The sequence below is a fragment of the Corvus brachyrhynchos genome, unplaced genomic scaffold (assembly GCF_000691975.1).
Source record: "Corvus brachyrhynchos isolate BGI_N302 unplaced genomic scaffold, ASM69197v1 scaffold32, whole genome shotgun sequence".
Classification (NCBI taxonomy): Eukaryota; Metazoa; Chordata; class Aves; order Passeriformes; family Corvidae; genus Corvus; species Corvus brachyrhynchos.
The window spans coordinates 361,540-380,247 of record NW_008237919.1 but is presented as its reverse complement, the minus strand read 5'-3'; the positions used below and the strand labels follow the sequence as shown (position 1 = coordinate 380,247).

General features: G+C 39.3%; 1 protein-coding gene across 1 annotated transcript in view; it reads left to right on the top strand.

Moving 5' to 3' along the window:
* The first annotated feature begins 888 nt into the window (after positions 1–888).
* The window catches only part of CFTR (cystic fibrosis transmembrane conductance regulator), a 77,793-nt gene continuing 59,973 nt past the window's right edge, over positions 889–18,708 (top strand). Inside the window, exons 1-8 of the mRNA XM_017733084.1 lie at positions 889–1,037; positions 3,848–3,959; positions 8,670–8,885; positions 9,788–9,877; positions 11,244–11,407; positions 11,902–12,027; positions 15,989–16,235; positions 18,525–18,617. Of these exons, the coding sequence (XP_017588573.1) occupies positions 889–1,037; positions 3,848–3,959; positions 8,670–8,885; positions 9,788–9,877; positions 11,244–11,407; positions 11,902–12,027; positions 15,989–16,235; positions 18,525–18,617 (1,197 nt within the window). The remainder of the gene's footprint in view (positions 1,038–3,847; positions 3,960–8,669; positions 8,886–9,787; positions 9,878–11,243; positions 11,408–11,901; positions 12,028–15,988; positions 16,236–18,524; positions 18,618–18,708) is intronic.

Below are 18,708 nucleotides of genomic sequence, written 5' to 3'. Positions count from 1 at the left end.
ACTGGGTTCCAACCACTTCCCGCTAGACCAGGTTCTCCAAGCCCCATCCAACCTGGCCTTGAGCACTGCCAGGGATGGGGCATCCCCAGCTTCTTTGGGCAACCTGTTCTAGTGTCTGGCTACCCTCACAGTGAAGAATTTCTTCCTAATGTCTAATCTAAAACTCCCCCCTTTCAGTTTAAAGCCATTCCCCCTTGTCCTGTCATTAGATGGCCTTGTATAAAGTCCCTCTCTAGTTCTCCCAGAGTCCCCCTTTAGGTACTGGAAGGCTGCTCTAAGATTTCCCCGGAACCATCTCTTCTCCAGGCTGAACAATTCCAACTCTCTAAGCCTTTCTTCATAAAGAGAGGTGCTCTATCTTTCCAACTCTCTAAGCCTTTCTTCATAAAGAGAGGTGATCTATCTTTCTAATCATCTTCGTGGCCTCCTCTGGACTCACTCCAACAGGTTCCTGTATTTCCTATGCTGTGGCCCCAGAGCTGGACACAGTACTCCAGGTGGGGTCTCCCCAGAGCAGAATAGATAGGAGTGAAACTTACGTATCCACTTTACTATAGTTCTGATTTATTATTTGTTTATATGGACATAGCACATAGCATATCTGGAAATACAGTACAAAGATTTCAATCCCCTGTTCATTTGTCTCCTACTGAATCAGTAGGAAGTTTGGGGCATGATCGCACCCCAAAACTTATAAAATGCAGGAGTTTCACAATTATTCTTTTAGTATTATATTTATCAGTATAGTTTTGTAAATACAATGCAGGGCTGCACTATATTTTGTCATATATGTGTGGGTATGTGAATGCATGTGCACTTGGGCATACTTGGATGCTGTGGATAAAATATTCAGGGTGAGACAAAGCAACTCCAGAATTAATGTTGGAAATGTTTCTAACCTTTTTTTTTCTTTCGTATTTGCTTAGATGGACAAACCCGATTTTGAAAAAGGGTTACAGGCGACGGTTGGAGCTGTCAGATATTTATCAAATCCCTTCTTCAGACTCTGCTGATAATCTATCTGAAAAACTGGAAAGGTATGAAAGATTAATTAAATAAATTTGTTTCAGGAGGCACATTGCAATTTTCATTACAAAGCTTTTTGATGAAATGTTTGAATAGCGTTGGGTGCAAGCTGATTGCACACAGTTGTACTTTGGACGTGACTGGGATCCCTGGTGCAGATGTACCACCTAGATGGTCTAAATTACGATATACAGGTACCTGTGATATCTGCCGTTGATCACAAAATCACAGAATATGCTGAGTTATAAGGGACTCACAAAGATCATCAAGTCCAATTCCTCGCCCTAAAGAGGACATCCCCAAGAATCACACCATGTGCCCAAGAGTATTGTCCAAATGCTTCTTGAATTCTGTCAGCCTTGGTGCTGTGACCACTTCCCTCTGCGTGAAGAACCTTTTTCTTCATGTCCAACCTAAATCTCCCTGACACAACTTCAGGCCATTCCCTCAAGTTCTGTCGCTGGTCACCTCAGAAAAGAGACCAGTGTCTGCCCCTCCTCTTCCCCTCATGGGGAAGCTGTAACTGCAATGAGGTCCCCCCTCAGTCTCCTCTTCTCCAGGCTGAACAGACCAAGTGACCTCAGCTGCTCCTCATATGGCTTCCCCTCGAGGCCCTTCCTCATCTTTGTGGCCCTGCTTTGGACACTCTCTTATAGCTTTATATCTTATATTGTGACACCCAAACCTGCCCAAAATATTCAAGGCAAGGCTGCCCCAGTGCAGAGCAGGGAGGGACAATCCCCTCCCTTGCCCAGCTGGCCATGCTGTGCCTGATCCCCCCCAGGACAGGGCTGGCCCTCCTGGCTGCCAGGGCACTGCTGCTCAAATTCAACTTGCCATTGACCAGGATCCCCAGGCCCTTTTCCATGGTGCTGCTTTCCAGTACCTCATTCCTCAGTATGTCCGTGCATCCAGGGTTGCCCCATCCCAGGTGCAGAATCCGGCACTTTCCAATGCTGAACTTCATATGGTTGGTGATTGCCCTGTTCTCTGATTTGCTGAGGTCTATCTGCAGGGCCTCCCTGCCTTCAAGGAAGTCAACAGCTCCTCCCAGTTTTGTATCATCTGTAAACTTGCTCAGTATCCCTTCCTGTCCTGCTTCCGAGTCATTTATGAAGATGATGAAGACCACAGGGACAAGGATGGAGAGCCCTGTGGAGCTCCACTAGTGACAGGTCCCCAGTCTGACATCACCACATTCACTATAACCCTTTGTGCTCAGCCCATGAGCTCACCCACTGCATAAAGTGTTTATCCAGCTGTGGGATGGACATTTTTTCCAGAAGGATCCCGTGACAGAAAGTATCAAAAGCTTTACTGAAATCCAAAAAGATCACATCTACTGTCTTCCTATGGTCAGCTGGGTGGGTTACCTTGTTGTAAAAGGAAATCAGGTTTGATAAGCAGGACTTTCCTCTCATGAAGCCGTGCTGGCTGTGACCGATGACTGTGTTGTCGTTAAGGTGTTTTTCAATACCTCCCAGAATAATTTTCTCCATAACTTTGCCAGGCACTGAATTGAGACTGACAGGCCTGTATTTTCTGGGGTCTTCCGTCTTGCCCTTCTTGAAAATGGGGACAATGTTTGCTGGCTTCCAGTCAGCTGGGACTGCTCCAGATTCCCAAGACTGCTCAAATGTCATTGAGAGAGGTTTTGCGATGACATCAACCAGCTCTTTGAGGATTCTTGGATGAATCCCATTAGCCACCATAGATTTGTAGGGATCCAGCTGGAGCAGCAGATCCCGCACAATTTCAGGGTGATGAGCGAGGCTAGACTCAGAGTTTCAATGTTGGTTCCCTGGAAAGGGAGACAGCAGAAATACTGTTCTTTCTTCCCAAAATAACCTTGTAAAACCTTGGTTTTCTTCAACAAAATAGCATTCTTATTTTCCTTTGATACCACTGTAGACAGACTAATTGTTTCTGCAGAAATTGTACTCTGAATTTCGTCATTTAAGCTTTTACTATTTACCCTATTTCTGTGGGTCCTAATTTAGAAATTGTGCTGGACTTGTGACTAACTCTTACAATAGAGATGCCTAAATCCATTCCCTCTCCACCAGCTGGTGGTGTAGCTTTCACTGGTGTTTCAGGGCAGCTTACATCTGCCCTGTTGTGCCCACCCAGTCAATTGTAATTGCACTGTGGTATAAGTATTCCAAACCAGTGGAATTTATTGAGAACATTGGTATGCTTATGCATTTTGACAGTTTATAAATGAAATATTCTGGTTATCTAATATTCTGTTGAAAAATGAAGAAAATAATTAGTTGACGAAATTCTCAGGAGTGCTTTAATCTGTGAGTCGAATTTTTGCTGAAATATATGTTCTCTGTACACAACATTGCTTCTGATCTAAAATTTATTATTGAGAAGAAAGTTATTGTCCCAGCAACAAGGTTAAAAATAGTGCTGTGCAGTAGAAAAGTCACATTTTTGATGCTTTGTTGGTGCTTTCTTTTTTGCAAGACTGGAAGAGCTCCAAAACGTTTATTTGCCTATTATTGTACTTTCGTTTTAAGTACAGCAGGTTTCTTTAAAACATACAACGTGACCTTTTAATGAAATAATTCCCTGCGGGGTGATGTATGACTGAGTATTTAAAACTACCAAATATGTGGCTGAACTAGGTTTGAACTTTTATTGATCTATCAAGTCCATGAAGAACAGATCCTTGGGGTTTCTGCAAAGCTTTCTTTCATTAGCCACCTCAGCTAAATCTCCTTGGATATACTTGAGTGAATTGAAGTATGTCACAGACACAGACCCGTGTATTTGCTCATACAGCTTAATGGTTCTGGTTTTGGTTTCTTTTCAGAGAATGGGACAGAGAGCTGGCAACTTCAAAGAAGAAACCCAAACTCATTAATGCTCTTCGACGATGCTTTTTCTGGAAATTTATGTTCTATGGAATAATTTTATATTTAGGGGTAAGAATTGTTCTCTTCAGTAAGGTTTTAGTGTTCCTTAAATAGATCCAAGTTTTAGGGACTGCTAAATTAATACAGAATATTGTGTATTACTTACAAAGGTGATAAATACAGAGGTGTATTCAGGGGCTTTCATTAAAAAACGTATTTTCTGATAATATCTTAATATTTTAAAAACATACATATTAATAGTTTTTAAATGTTTCTAGTGCTGTTAGTGCTCCCAAATGTATGATCAGGAACTTGATGTGAAAGTCTGAACTGATTATGTTTATCACCTTTCCAGCATGTTAGCTAGGATTACCTTGACTTACTAAATGCCACCTGTTTGTTTGACAATCCTATCACTGGAGTTAAGAGCTGTGAAAATAATTTATTGCTAATGGTTGTCTCACTAGGTATGTTGTGTAGCCAGACTGTAAATCTGAAAATTGCTGTTAACCAATGTGCACGTTAAATATCTGTGTTACTTCCAAGTTTCTGTGATTGAGTGGTAAAAAAAGAGAGTGTATCACCTCTATAAGGAGGGGCAGGCAAGTCGGGACTAAAAGGATGTTGTGAGGGAGAAAATTAGAAGGGCTAAAGCCAAATTGTAACTAAATTTGGCCACTGCCGTTAAACACAGCAAAAAAAAGGTTTCTATAAATACATTGGCAGCAAAAGGAAGGCTAAGCAGAGTGTCCATTCTTTGAGGGCAGGGAGTAGTGTAGTGTCAGGGGGATACCCTTTAGGTACTGGACCCTAAATTGTCTTTGTCCAGGTAGGGCAGTTAACTATCTAGGACAGGGCCCCTTGCTATGTACGTATGATAACCCTTCTCTTTCCGCTCTTTCACCATTTTTGTCAGCTCTTCTCTGGGATGACATCTTGACCCCTACTCAGTCATGTCTTTTATGTGCTCCTGTGATGTCATTACTGCCTTTAAACTTTTTTTACTCACCAAGCCAGCAACTCCTTATTCATGATAGGTTTGTTTGTAAAAAAAAAACCCAACAACAAAACGGTTCTACAAATGTAGCCTACCATACACTGTAATAGGTGCACCTGCAGAGTCTGCCAGCCGGAACCTTTGCACTAATGCATTCCTGTTAAAAGTTAAGCAGTGTCTGAGGGCTTTTGCAGGCAGTCTTGAGGATAACACCCTTTCCCAAAGTTTAGGCAGTGTGTGTAGGCATGCATGTGCAGGGATTTATCCTTGCGGACTTTTTTAATGGAGTACAATTTTAGACTGGGTGAGGACAGAACAAGACTGCAGGATTTTTGAGTCATATTCTTTGGTTGTGTGTATGGGGTTTTTTAAAAATATCTTTAAGAAATCACAGATATGTGCAATTAAACACATAGTAAACGAATCTGCGCCTTTCACAATGAACATGGAAAGATTAAATCTTAGTTTAATTTCTTGATTCTATTAGCATTAGTCTTCATTGTATTTAAAGCTTTTTAAATTGAAAGAGGAATTGTAAAAAAACCAAATTGCTCCTTAAGCTGCTGGTGTTCTTTGCAGGGCTTGCTCACGGAAATTAATGGGAGCTTTGCCATTAATTTGAAAGGGGACAGGATGTTGTGCCGTACTGGCATAGGTGTAACCAAGTTGTGTGTTCTTTTGATCTTCATTTTCCTTTCAGCTCTTCTCTTGTCTAATCTCTGAGCTGTTTTCATGGCATCTTTCTCGGACTGTGGTTTAAACTCTGCTGACATCCCTGCTGTTTGTGTAGTTGTCCTTTCAACTGGCATCACAGCTTTGGTCTCATTAGGTCTAGCCTTTTTTCCATCTCTCCCTTGTCCCTGATGCGCTGTAGGTAATTATGTTATTGCAGGGTGGACACTTGTGCTCTGGCCCCCTAGAGTACTACAACTCCCCCTCATAAATAGTGTTTTGTTAGGCCCATTGAGTTACTGCACTTGATGTATTTGCTCCCTTGCTGTTTGAGACAGTTTCCATTCCTCACCCCATCAGAATACGAGTCTTGCAATTTAAAGAGAAGGTGTTACAGTGGTGAAAGAAAAATCTTTCTTTTTAGCTTGATACCTGCTAACTAGGTACTTTGCTGTGAGGATCAGTTTGATTCTATTTGTATTTTGGTCTTATATTTATCGCCATGAAATTTGTATTTCCACTCAGGCACAACAGCTGCTAACATTAACTTTGAAGTGGTTTTAGTATCATATCCCAAAGGACCCTAATGAGGATTTCCTGAAGTTCTTGCATATGGGTCATGGGTGTGAGTGAGGAGGCAGGGAGGGAAGCACTTCTTGGCCATATGCCAAAAAGAGATGTGCATTATTGTCTTCAAATGCAGAGTGCTTGAACATATGGGGGATACGTGTAACATAAAAGTTGTTTTTGCGTAAGAATAATCATACCCGGTCAGATTAGCACAATACCCTGTGTCATAATCTCATTTCTCTTCAGATCTTTGCTCTTTTAATTAAGATTTCTGTGAGGGGGACGTTTATGGGTTTCTCAGTGGCCTATGATGAATGCAGAGGGAAGAATAAGGACAGGTAAAGGCAAATGACTCTCGAAAACGGAATTTTCTGTTAGGTGTACAAATTCCATTCTTTTTTTCAGGCAGGTTGTTCTAATCAGTTTATTAATATTTATATCAGTGGGTAATTTCGAGTTTACAAGAGGAGAAATGAAAACCAGGTAGTTCTGCTTTGATTTGTATGTAGACTAGATAATATCTTTGGTTAGCAAGCTGATAAATCTCCACTGTAAACCAGTGGACTTTTATGCCCCATGAGATAGCGTATGACTTGGCTTATTGCCAGCCACTATTCTAGTCTGTAAATCTTCTTTTTTTCCAGCAAGTTCGGAATGTATGCAATACATTTATAGTCACAACAAACACAGCAGCAGAACATGTCATTTTCACTGGAATAAAAGTAAACACAAAAAAAATTTTGCAATTTTAAGCCTATATAGAAAAGCTTATCTTGGAATCTCCAAGAATATGAAAGCACTGTATTGTCCTTGAGAGGTGAATGTTTTGTGAGTTTTGGGGAGTCTTGGTTTGACGCTTTGGGATGCATATGGTCTAAGCACAGCTGTCTTGGGTCATGTGTTTTTTAATAAACACTCCTCCCTTTGCCTACTAATAACACTGAAGTCTTTGTCAAAGCTGGTTCCTGATTCACAGTATTTGTGTTGGGGAAGAGTGGTGTTGGATTTGGGTAATGTAGCACATAGTACAGGTATACTGTTTGAGATGTAAAATTCTACCTCTTCTGTGGAAAAAGTGAATGTTGAATATCAGCTCCGCCAACAATGACATTCAAAAGGGATTACAGTACAGGTTATAGAAGTACTTGGGATTGCTTTTGTATAAGAGAACTCAAAGGAGAAGAAAGAAAATTAAAGGGGATTTATCTAATCTATTTATCACAGTAGAACATTAATTACAGCTAAACTTCACCAGTTCCCTTCTCTGAGTCTCAATGGTGCTCTGTGTGGTTTTCATCTGGAAGGCAGTACTAATAATTTCTTGGCAGAATTTAACACATCTCTATAAAAAAGAATTCAGTAGTGTCTTGTTACTTTGGAAGTATCAGATGCTTTCTGCTGCAACACAACAGAAAGAAGGATAAGGAGATGCATTTAAGTTCATAACACTATGTAGTTTTAAACTGAACATAACGTGAAGCAAGTGAAGCAAAGGAGCACATACATACTTCATGTCCTCCTGAAGCTCATGCAGAAGACAAAGCAAAATGTTAGACCACAGCACACGGGTGATTTTTGCAGTTCTTTGGGAAAGACTGGGTGAAGAAAGAGGAGGCAAGAGGCAGAGATGGAAAAAGATGAGGTTAGAGGAGTGAAAATATGGGAATGATGGGGTAGGGAGGGAGATGGAAGGCATAGGTGAGGTAACTCTGGTGCGATTTAATTACAACGGAAAAGGAGACTGAGGACAAATGTAATAGCAGAATAAAGTAAAGTCAGGGCTTTATCAAATCATTTGGATACCTTGTAGTTTAGTGGTTTGACCTTACCTCTTTCTCTTCTCCTACCCTGGTTCTCTACTGTACTGCTCATCCCTGGATGGGAGGTGCTGGGCCTCCAATGCAGGAGGGACTGTTTTCTCTCTGGGACTTTTGTTAAATTTGCCTCCCCTACTATTTACTCCCTCTCCTCCTGCTTTTGTTAAAAAACTGGATACTGTTGAGTAGGATGAATAGGATGATCCAATTATTTATACTTTTATTCTGTTGCTATTTCAATTTTTTTTTTTTTAGCTGTATTCTCACTGTCTTGTGAGAATGGTGGTGTTCATTTTGGGAGTTCTGAGGCTTCTTGTGTCCTGTATGTCCAGTAAAGTGCAGTGAGAATTGTTCCCTAGGGACCAAAACAGAGATCCAGCCTGGTAAACTGGATTCGGCTAGTCCATTACAACTCTGTAAAGTAAATGTGGAAGCTAATCTCAGTTGTCACTTCTGTAGAAAATGATCAAACAAAATTTATGAGCTAGATTTGCTTTGGTGGAGTTGCAGGAGCATCACAGACTTAGACAGCAGTGAGTTGTCTGCTCTCCTGTGCAATTACTGCAATTTTCTGTGTTTTGCACAGCAAACAGGCCTGACTTCCTCATTTAAGATATAAAACTTTAAATCTCGTTTGGTAGGACTTGAAATTGAAATGTTAGCCATTTTGAAAAAAATTAACAAACTGCTGACCAAAATTATTTTTCTTGTTTCCCCCTACAGGAAGTCACCAAATCAGTGCAACCCCTTCTTCTGGGGAGAATAATAGCTTCCTATGATCCGGACAACTCTGATGAAAGATCCATAGCCTACTACCTGGGCATTGGCTTGTGCCTTCTGTTCTTTGTGAGAACACTAGTTATGCACCCTGCTATATTCGGTCTTCATCATATTGGAATGCAAATGAGGATAGCCATGTTTAGCTTGATTTATAAGAAGGTATTTGTTTCATTTACACTCTAAACCAAGCCTTTGTCAGTAGCCTATGTAACTTTTAGGCTACTTTGTTGAAAGATTGGTAGTTTTGTTAAGGTACACAAAGTACACAGAAGAACAATGTGGCTAACAGTTTCTGACAGCTCTCCATTTCCCAGTCCAAAGAATTAAATACCTGTCTACAGCTGGTTTGACTGAAATCAGTCTCTGTGAGTTCAGACTTGCTGGATATTTGGTGAGATACCTTAATTGTTCTACCACTGTGCTCCTGTTAAAAATATTTACTGCAAAGGAAGAATAACATGCTGGTGGCCAAAGAATATCTTCAAAAGAGAATTAGAGGTGAAGATTTAAAGAATAAGTGTAACATTGAAGGGATTGAGTTTGAATGATACTGTGTGACATCTCTATAGCATGAAGAGTCAACCCATCACATGTTCAAAAATACAAAGATTTAAAAAGTAACTTGGTTTTACCAATACCCAAAGCAGCTAATTTAAACAAACATGTTAGTTATTCTAGTATAAACTCACTGTGAAAGCATCTTTCAGAAATATTTGTCAAGAGGGGCAACAGTAGGAGATTTTTGAGGATGCACAGCAGCACACAGCATGCATGCTTAATTAAAGCTTGCATTTGCATATATATATCTATATCCATAAAATATTCAACAGAAAGCAAGGATTAAGTCAATAAATAAATATTTTTAAAGCAATTTTAATGGCTATATTGAATTCAAGTGACATAAATAACAAGTTTAATGAGACTTTCTTTATAGCATAAACAGATAAATGGATTATTATTTATACTACTGTACCATTGCTTATCATTTTTATCTTTATTTATTCTGTTTTATGGAGATAATTTAGATGACCATTTTTATATGTTTTTGTTTTCTTTTACAGATCTTAAAACTGTCAAGCAGAGTTCTAGATAAAATAAGTACTGGACAATTGGTCAGTCTTCTTTCCAACAATCTGAACAAATTTGATGAGGTGCGTCATCAGTTGTTTAATTCGCTTGGTGATCCATCAAATACAAATGTAACCCTTCAAGCTATTCATGACAGATATTAAGGAAGGAAGGAGCATAAATGAGGAACTACACTGAGTGCTCATTGTAGACTAAATGCTCATTCATTACTTTAAGAAAATGTGTTGGCACATGGTCATAGAAATGCTCATTCTGATACTTATGAAATCCTTTCTCTCCTATGCTGATTAAAAGAAGAAACCTAAAGAACAGCTACATCATAAAAACATGTTTGTTCTGCAGTCCAGTGAAAACCTGCCAGGAAATCTCTGGGTTAAACAGTTGGTTTCAAAGAAGTCAGAACTTGCTGGTTCAGTCTTTCCATCCTACTTCCTGATGACTGTATCTTTTTACTAAGGTGATCCAGTCCATTTCTGTCATTGAACAAGCAATGAGGTTCAGCCCCCTGTTCCTATTATTACCCAGTCCACTCAAAGGGATTGTTGATTGAAGACTGTGTTAGGAAGTCTTAGAGGTCTGTCTTAGAAAATCTTACAGAGTCTTCTGTAAAACTTCTCTTTTGTTAGACTACAGTGAATCCCTGCTAATGCCTTTAGGAACTGGAAACTCTATGAACTTCTGTTCTTTGTGTGTTTAATTGGCCCTTTGGTAGTATAAGATTTTCTTCCCATGAAAGACACAAGATCAGAGAGACTGTAGACACGTGGCTGGAACTGCAGGGTGTATTTACTTTAAGCACTGTATGACTACACAGAGTAATGCCAGCTAGTGCTGCGCAAGGCAAGTGGTCTGTCATTGCAGCAGTGTGGCTGCAGTAACACAGACTCCTGTGCACCTGATCACGGGATTCACTCCAAAACCTCCTGAATGCGAAGGAATGTGACTGAAGTAGGCGGCAATCTGCTTTGAATTGGTTGTGTACAACATACATCTCTTCACCAAAGTAATATTTGCCTTCTGTATCAGATTAACACCCTCAGAAGATTCTTACATGTATTTTTCTCATCTTACAGTGGTTGAAAAGCCAGCATTGATGCCAAATTTTGTTTACTTTTACAAAGCTGTGACTTTTCCTCATGCATATACGTAACAAAGAGACAATTGCAGATTGAACTTTGCCTTAGAAAAATCAAAGTTTAGGTGTGGAATGTATATGTATTGCTGCCCTGTCATCATAATTAACACCCAGAATGCTATGTACTCAGGATCAAAAGTCCTCCTTTATAAACTTGTTTTTCTGCTGAAAATATTTGTACCATTCTTCATTACATTTCTCAAAGTGTCACTTTAATGACTACTTCCTTTTCTTGTAGTTTTCAGAGCATGTCTCTAACTTTTATTATTGTTTTCTACTGTGGCCTTCCATAGGGTCTTGCTTTGGCTCATTTTGTATGGATTGCACCATTACAAGTGGCACTGCTGATGGGGTTGCTCTGGGATATGTTAGAAGCTTCTGCATTTTCTGGACTTGCTTTTCTAATAGTCGTGGTCTTATTCCAAGCCTGGCTGGGACAAATGATGATGAAATACAGGTGACAAGAATGTTCTAAAATATTTCAATATATTTTCCTGAAACACATTGGTTTTAAGAAGTTTAAACCACTTGATTAAGAGACTCTGGTTATAACATTGCATAGGATGAGTCCAAAGAGTGTTTTCTGTGTACGGAAAATTACAAACAAAACTTTACTTATTTAGCAGCAGGTGTCTAGAATTAAAAAAATGAAAAGTCTAACATGGAGTAAATAGCAATAAAATTAGATTTAGCATTAAATCTAGAATTTTTATAATTAAAACTCCTTGCTCATTACTTGATTTATTCTTTTTAGAATTCACATTTTCTCCTTTTAAAACAATTACTGGATTTATAATAATTCCTTCTATATTCTTCATAATAATTCTGTTAAAGTAAACATTTTAAGTAGAGGCATATATGGAAGCTGTTTTCATAAGATATAATGGGATACAAGCTAACTATGCAGGATGAAAAAGATGAAAATTAACCTATTGCCTTTTTACTTTGTAGGAATAAGAGAGCAGGAAAGATCAATGAGAGACTTGTCATCACCTCAGAAATAATTGAAAATATACAGTCAGTTAAAGCCTATTGTTGGGAAGATGCAATGGAAAAAATGGTTGAAAACATCCGTGAGTAAGTGTGCTCATTTGTTACACAAATTTTTTTATGTGCTCAGAAAAAAAAAATTAGGTGGCTATGAACATCATCTGTGGTCATGTTAGTTAAGAGGTAAAGCAACAACTATTAATCCTCAATAAACTAACCATGCATTCCCACACTGCAGCTTGGATTTTTGTCCCAATTTTTTTTTTTTCAAGTTTACTATGGAGGTGAGAGTTTTTTGGTTTTTTTTTTTAATTTACTTCCTCATTTGTTATAATGATGTTTCAGTGGTTAGTTTGCACAGGTAAAACAATTGTGGGATGTGTGTTTGTTTCTGGCCAACCCTGTCCTCATCTTAAAATAAAAAGCCCTTTTGTGACGGTTACTTAAGGCTTAACAGACGTCCCTATTCTGTGGTGAAGGAAACAATATGAATCCTCTGCTGCCATTTTCTGAGAAATGCAATAAAGCTGGTTATAAAATTTGCATACAAGCTGTGAAAGGAATAGAGTAGATTCATGTATTTATCATGCACATTTACATTAACATTTATTGTCTGTAGATGGCCTTGTAGAATGCTTATCTCCTCAATTAATATAAGGATTGAACTGTAACTACCAGACCTGAAAGAGAAAGGAGGTAAAAGTTAGCTGAGACCTGTGAGAAGGAAGTCTTTGTTACCAGCAAGGAGTCCTGGGGAAAGGGAGGAGAAGTGACGTATTGATTGATGGGTGATGCTGCATTAAAGCTCTCCCATGTGTCCTGTGTGTTTGTTTAGTCCTTTACAGAGAAATAAAATTCTGTGCCAGGTGTGTGATTGGGAAAATAAAAGAAATATAAGTGTCACGTTATCATGTAAATAACAGACATAAAATTATATTGTTCCACAAACATCTTCTTGTTCAGCTGCTTTCTGAAAGACAATCCAGGCAAAGAGTTCTTTACCATTAGAATTTGTAATTATTTACTATAAACAATTAGAGAAAACTCAGTCTGAATCCAGGTCATGAGTGCTAGCTCAAGGATGGAACTAGTTTAGGATTTGCCTGATGTCATTAGTCACATGTATTGCTTTTAGGAAATTTGTGAGCACATCATGCTAGCAAATCCTCTAGAAATTAACTAAATAAACTCTAGTCCACAAACTGGTCACAGAAACCTGGAAATTGGACTGTTATTTTATTATCTATATTTTCTATAATAATTTATAGTAAATTTTGTAATGCTGCAGTTAATTTTTATTGTATGATACATGGATTTTTAAAAGACAAGAATATTACAAGATCAGAGTACTTCTCCTATGAAGAAAGGCTGAGATAATTGGAATTATTCAGCCTGGAGAAGAGAAGGCACTGGGCAAACCTTGTTGTAGCCTTTCAGTACCTGAAGGGGGTCTATAAGAAATCAGTAGCAGGATGTTTTGCAAGGGTATATAGTGATAGGACAAAGTCTATCTGCCTTTGTACTGAAGGAGGGTAGATTTAGATTAGATATTAGAAAGCAGCTCTTCTCTGTGAGGGTATTGAGGTGCTGGAGCTGGTTTCCCAGAAAAGCTGTGGATGCCTCATTCCTGAAAGTGTTCAAGGTCAGGCTGGATGGGGCTTGGACCAGCCTGGTTTAGTGGAAGGTGTCCCTGCTTACAGCCAGAGGCTTGGAACTGGATGATCTTTAAGGTTCCTTCCAACCCAAACCACCCTATAATTCTATGATTCTTCTGTACTTTTTTGACTCATACAGCAGGTCATTTGGTGAAGACATCACCAGAGCAGGTCAACCCAGGAATATCAGTTTCAATTGAATTTGGCTGCTGCACACGCTCTGCCGTCAAGCCTCCCCATCATTTGGTTTGTTAAAGTGCTAGGAAACAAGACCTTGTGCTTGAAGCCATGTCTGTGTTTTAGCCAGTGTGTTATAACTCAGTCATCACAAAACCATTTTTACATGCTGCCATTTTCTGATACAAGCCAGTTTAATCAGCTTCAGAGACACCAATATGGGCTGTCTACTGTGTGCCCTCTTAAGTCTGCACTGAAAATAACTGTTCATGACAGGTGCCTGAATAAACATACCTGCACTCCTATGGGCTATGCAATGTATTCAGAGGAGCAAAAAAACACCCCAGCAAACTGTTGCTCTGAACCATAGCACAGCACTGGAAGGTTGGAAGTGTCTGTACTTTGCCAGCAGAGACACATCTTTAAGTAAAGCGAAGGATCTCAAGCTTATGTATTTAGTACTGGTTTCCTGCAGCATCACTGCAAAAACAGGCCTACACTGGCCTATACTCTGTGTATGCACAAGGCTCATAGGGTCCCTTACATCTCTTTCCAAGTACCCATATTGCATCAGCAGGACCTATCCCAAGCAAGTGTGTAATCTACAGAGCTTTCAAGGCAGACAGAAACACCTCGCAAAAACTTTGGCTTGTGGCTGCATCATTCTGTGGCTGGTACTTGGGAACATACTGAAAAGGGTTAGTGCTTTTCATTCTCCCTCTTTGGAGCAGGGCTGTGTTCTTCAGCACTGGGGGTCTTTTTGATAGCTTCTATCCAGACATTTATGTGGGACTGGATGAGCACCAAGTCCCAAAGTCTTTGTTATCCCTATTCGGTGCTGCCACTTGCAGTTTCATACAAGCTCTGGAGGGACTTAAAAGGCCTTTTCTCCCAGGGAGTAGCTCCATCATGGTGGTGACTTGTGTGTCTGGCTATTTTATTCAGGCTTCTCTTGTGAAATATAGATTTAACAAGAAATGCTAGGCACTGCTCCAAAACGGGCTGAGCTCAGATTTTCTGTCAGGGATTTTTAAGTTCTCTTTGGCTGACAAAAGTTGGTAGGATGCTGGATGCATATAGAATTCTCATGCATATGTGATGGGCAGCTGAAAGGGTGTTTCACACAGCATCTATGTGGACGAACTTTGGATGCAGACACTGGGTCAGTATAAGAAGACACATAAAGATTATGGTGCTCAGCCTTGCAACACCAGGTCTTGCCATCGGTGATGTGACTGCAAACTTCTGCATGGTATTCCAGTGGTTATAGCACTCACCCAGTGAATGGGCATCGTGGGGTCTAGCGCCATCTCTAGCCCCTGTTAATTGCTCTTGCAGGGGAGCAACTGCTCTGTCACTGCAGCAGAGGTGCTTCTGTCCAGGCAAAACTGAGCTGCAGGGCACCTGGGGTATGTGAAGTGAACGGAGTCAAAATGAGAGCAGTCTCTTCAGCAGAAGAGAAATCTTCAGCACTGTGAGTTAGAGCTCTCAACTCAGAAAATTATTTATATCCCCTGGATTATTTCTCTTTTTGTTTAATAGCTTGCTATAAGATGCATAGACCTTGTGGAAACAGCTAGGAGTAATCACTGATTGCGTTCCTGACTGCACAGGAGTCAGTAAGCTTCTCTGTAGACTGAGCTTTTATGGAGAAAGGAAGGTGGAGAGCAGACTCCTTGCCTTCCACCTCTTCAAACTGGGGTTAAGTGACACCTTAATTCATGGGTGAAGGTGTTAGTAGGTTGCCACGCAAAAGAAGGTGACCTTATAATCAGGTTGTCTATTGTAAGGTTTTTTTATGGTAACATATAGTTAATCTGGCGTTTCAAAGTATCTTTTTTCTAGGGGAGTTATGCATCTAAATGACCAGATAAGTATGGGATGATCCTTCTGGGAGTGCATCACATACAACAGTGTTAGATGCTGAAGGTTGGTTGTGCCAGGAACTGCAGAGGCTTGTGGTTTATTTGGTATCCAATCATGACAGATATTGTTATTTTCTCTGACATCTCTGAACACTGATGTCAAAATTTGACTCTAATTATTTGCAAGGCCCAAAAATAGTTTGGAGTGTTACTTTATAGCTGCATTTCTAGAAAATAAGAAGGATGAGTGAGCCTCTGAGTTAATTCTTATGCCAACAGTTCCATCCAAAATATTCGTAAATTGCAAATTGTGACATCCTACACTAATTATTTGTATTTTTTTTTTAACAGAACTGAACTGAAGCTTACCCGTAAAGCTGCGTATGTGAGATATTTCAACAGCTCAGCCTTCTTCTTTTCGGGCTTTTTTGTGGTGTTTTTAGCTGTGCTTCCGTATGCTGTGATTAAAGGAATTATTCTCCGAAAAATATTTACCACCATTTCTTTCTGCATTGTTCTTCGAATGACAGTGACCAGGCAGTTTCCCGGCGCTGTACAGACCTGGTATGACTCTATTGGAGCAATAAACAAGATACAGGTAGGGTACATAGACAAAAATCTTCCCAAGTACGTAAGCTAATTCTTTATATCATGTTATCTTGTCAGCTGATCAACAAAAGCACACAGCATTTATGCAGACTTTTTAAATATATGTTGCTTTGACTAAACACCATGAAATGTCATTATAAATCTTGATATTGTTCCCCAGGCAGCATAACCACAAGAGTCTCACGCTACCTGCTTGCTGCTTTTTTTTCAAAACAGTGACATTTAGTTAGTTATTCTCATTGCAGAACAAGGAACTTAATAAAATCATGAGTTGTGATGCTTAAGAGATGTTTTTCCTTCAGTAAAGGAAGTTAAAAATTAGGACATGTTTTATATAGCATGGCTTCCAGGAGTCACAGATCTTGCAGTCACAGATCTTCTGTTTTTCTAGATACTAGTGGCAAGAACAGCAGGAGACTGTGTGTTTTATGCAGATGTGCATCTCATTCATTATGAGTAGCAAACATAATTAAGGTACCAGTCAAATAATTATTACCCACCTTACCTACTGAGATCAATTGCTCCTGTACCAGCATGAGACTCTTATCTGCAGAGTCAAATCAGAGTGGATTCTCATTAACTCCATCTTTTTTATCTGCTGTTCTGAAATTATTCCCTAGGAAAAGAATTCTTACACTATTTGGGGTGAAAGCTTAGACCTTTTTCATTACATATTTATAGATGTGGGGTGTTTTGTAGAACATAGGTTTTGTTATTTTTAGTATGATAAAAATAACTAGTACAAAACTTAAAGATCTTAATCAGATGTCTGAACCTCAGTCTAGAATAAGAAATAAGTGTAGGATTTTTATGGTTTTCAACTGGGCAGGAAATTCAAGAAATCAAGGCATAAACCTTTCTATTTGACATTCAGAAGACTGCCTTATTTGGTCCCATTATAGGCTTTTCTTGTGCTGTCAGATTCCCTAGGCATTAGTGGAAGTATCCTGTCTCTCCTGTTTCCTGGAAGAGTGTGTCCAATGCCCTGGACAGAGTCACAGAATTGGCAAGCCCAGTTGCCACACCATTGCCTTCACTTCACCGAATGCTTGTTTTTGGAGATTTTAGCAAATGGGTGCTCCAGAATCCATAAATAATCATCTCTTTGTGGCAGGTTCAGTAAAGTCCCCATAGACAGACAGGACAGAATCCCAGAACACTGAAGTCCTTTGCTAGTCTTAAGAAACATAAAGAATAATAAACCACTCACACATCTCTCTGATTTAATTTCCACATCAGTTTAGAGAGTTGACTGGGCCAGGTATATCCCCTGGGTCATTGTATTTTCACATGTTTTCTAGACCGTGTTATTTCAGAATCAGTGTGCTCTCTCTGGCTATCACTGCTCCAGGAACTCCACTGGATGACCCCTTTGTCATGAAAGCATAGCTATAACTTCCTTTTTTTTTTTTTTTTACATAAACCATGTGTGTTTTGCTTTACAGTTTTTCACTTCCTGCTCTTTTAATCATCTGCATTTTCCCTTCTTCTTGTTCTGCTTCGAAAATTTGGAAGTGTACTGTTGAGAACTGATTTCCCCATGAGTCTGCTTAGTTTTTCCACTGTATTGCCCATGTAGATCTGTTTGCTTCCACATAATTTAAGAATGCAGAATTTGGAGGAGACGATATCTACAGACTATATAGACTTAATAAAATAATGGAATAGAGAGGCTGTCTTTCCTACATTAGCATAGGCTTACTCTTATTTCCTAATGCTGTCCCAGAAGTCAACACGAGCACTGGGTTGCTGACTTGTGTCATTTGAAATTACACTACATCAGTGCTGCACTTGGCAGGATCATTATCTGCCTTTTATTTTTGTTGGTAGAGAGATCATTCCAACTCTTTTAAACTCATGTCGTTTTGGAAAATGAAGGTAGCAGCATGTAGCTGCTTTGTTTCACTGTTTACCAGAGTGCTACCTTCTACATCTTACTCCAAAACCAAAGCTTTATTTGAAAAGGGTTAAGGTCAGAGGGTGATCTTGCCTGATACAAGTCCTGAAAGCAAAACAAGTGCCAAGTTTTGATATTCTTTCTAAATCAGAACCAAATGCCCTTATGGATATGTTTTCACTAGCAATGAAAGAAGTGGTAGGTTCAGAAACATTTCCTTCTGCATCCAAAAGATATTGTATAATTTATGTTTATGCCTCCGCTGAAAGCACTGCAAAAGTGCCACCAGAAATATTAGTGCTGTGTGTAGGCAAATATGTACTGCTTTGTGAGATATGACCTTGTCCCTTACTGTTTTATCTGCTTTCATGGTGTTTCTAGGATTTCTTGCTGAAAAAAGAATATAAAGCTCTGGAGTATAATCTAACAACCACTGGGGTTGAGCTGGACAAAGTAACAGCTTTTTGGGATGAGGTTGGTACTTTTACCCAAAATTAATTAAAATACAGAGTGTTGGTTTTTTTTTTTTAATATTTGCCATGATGTTCTCTAAAAAGAGAAGCCT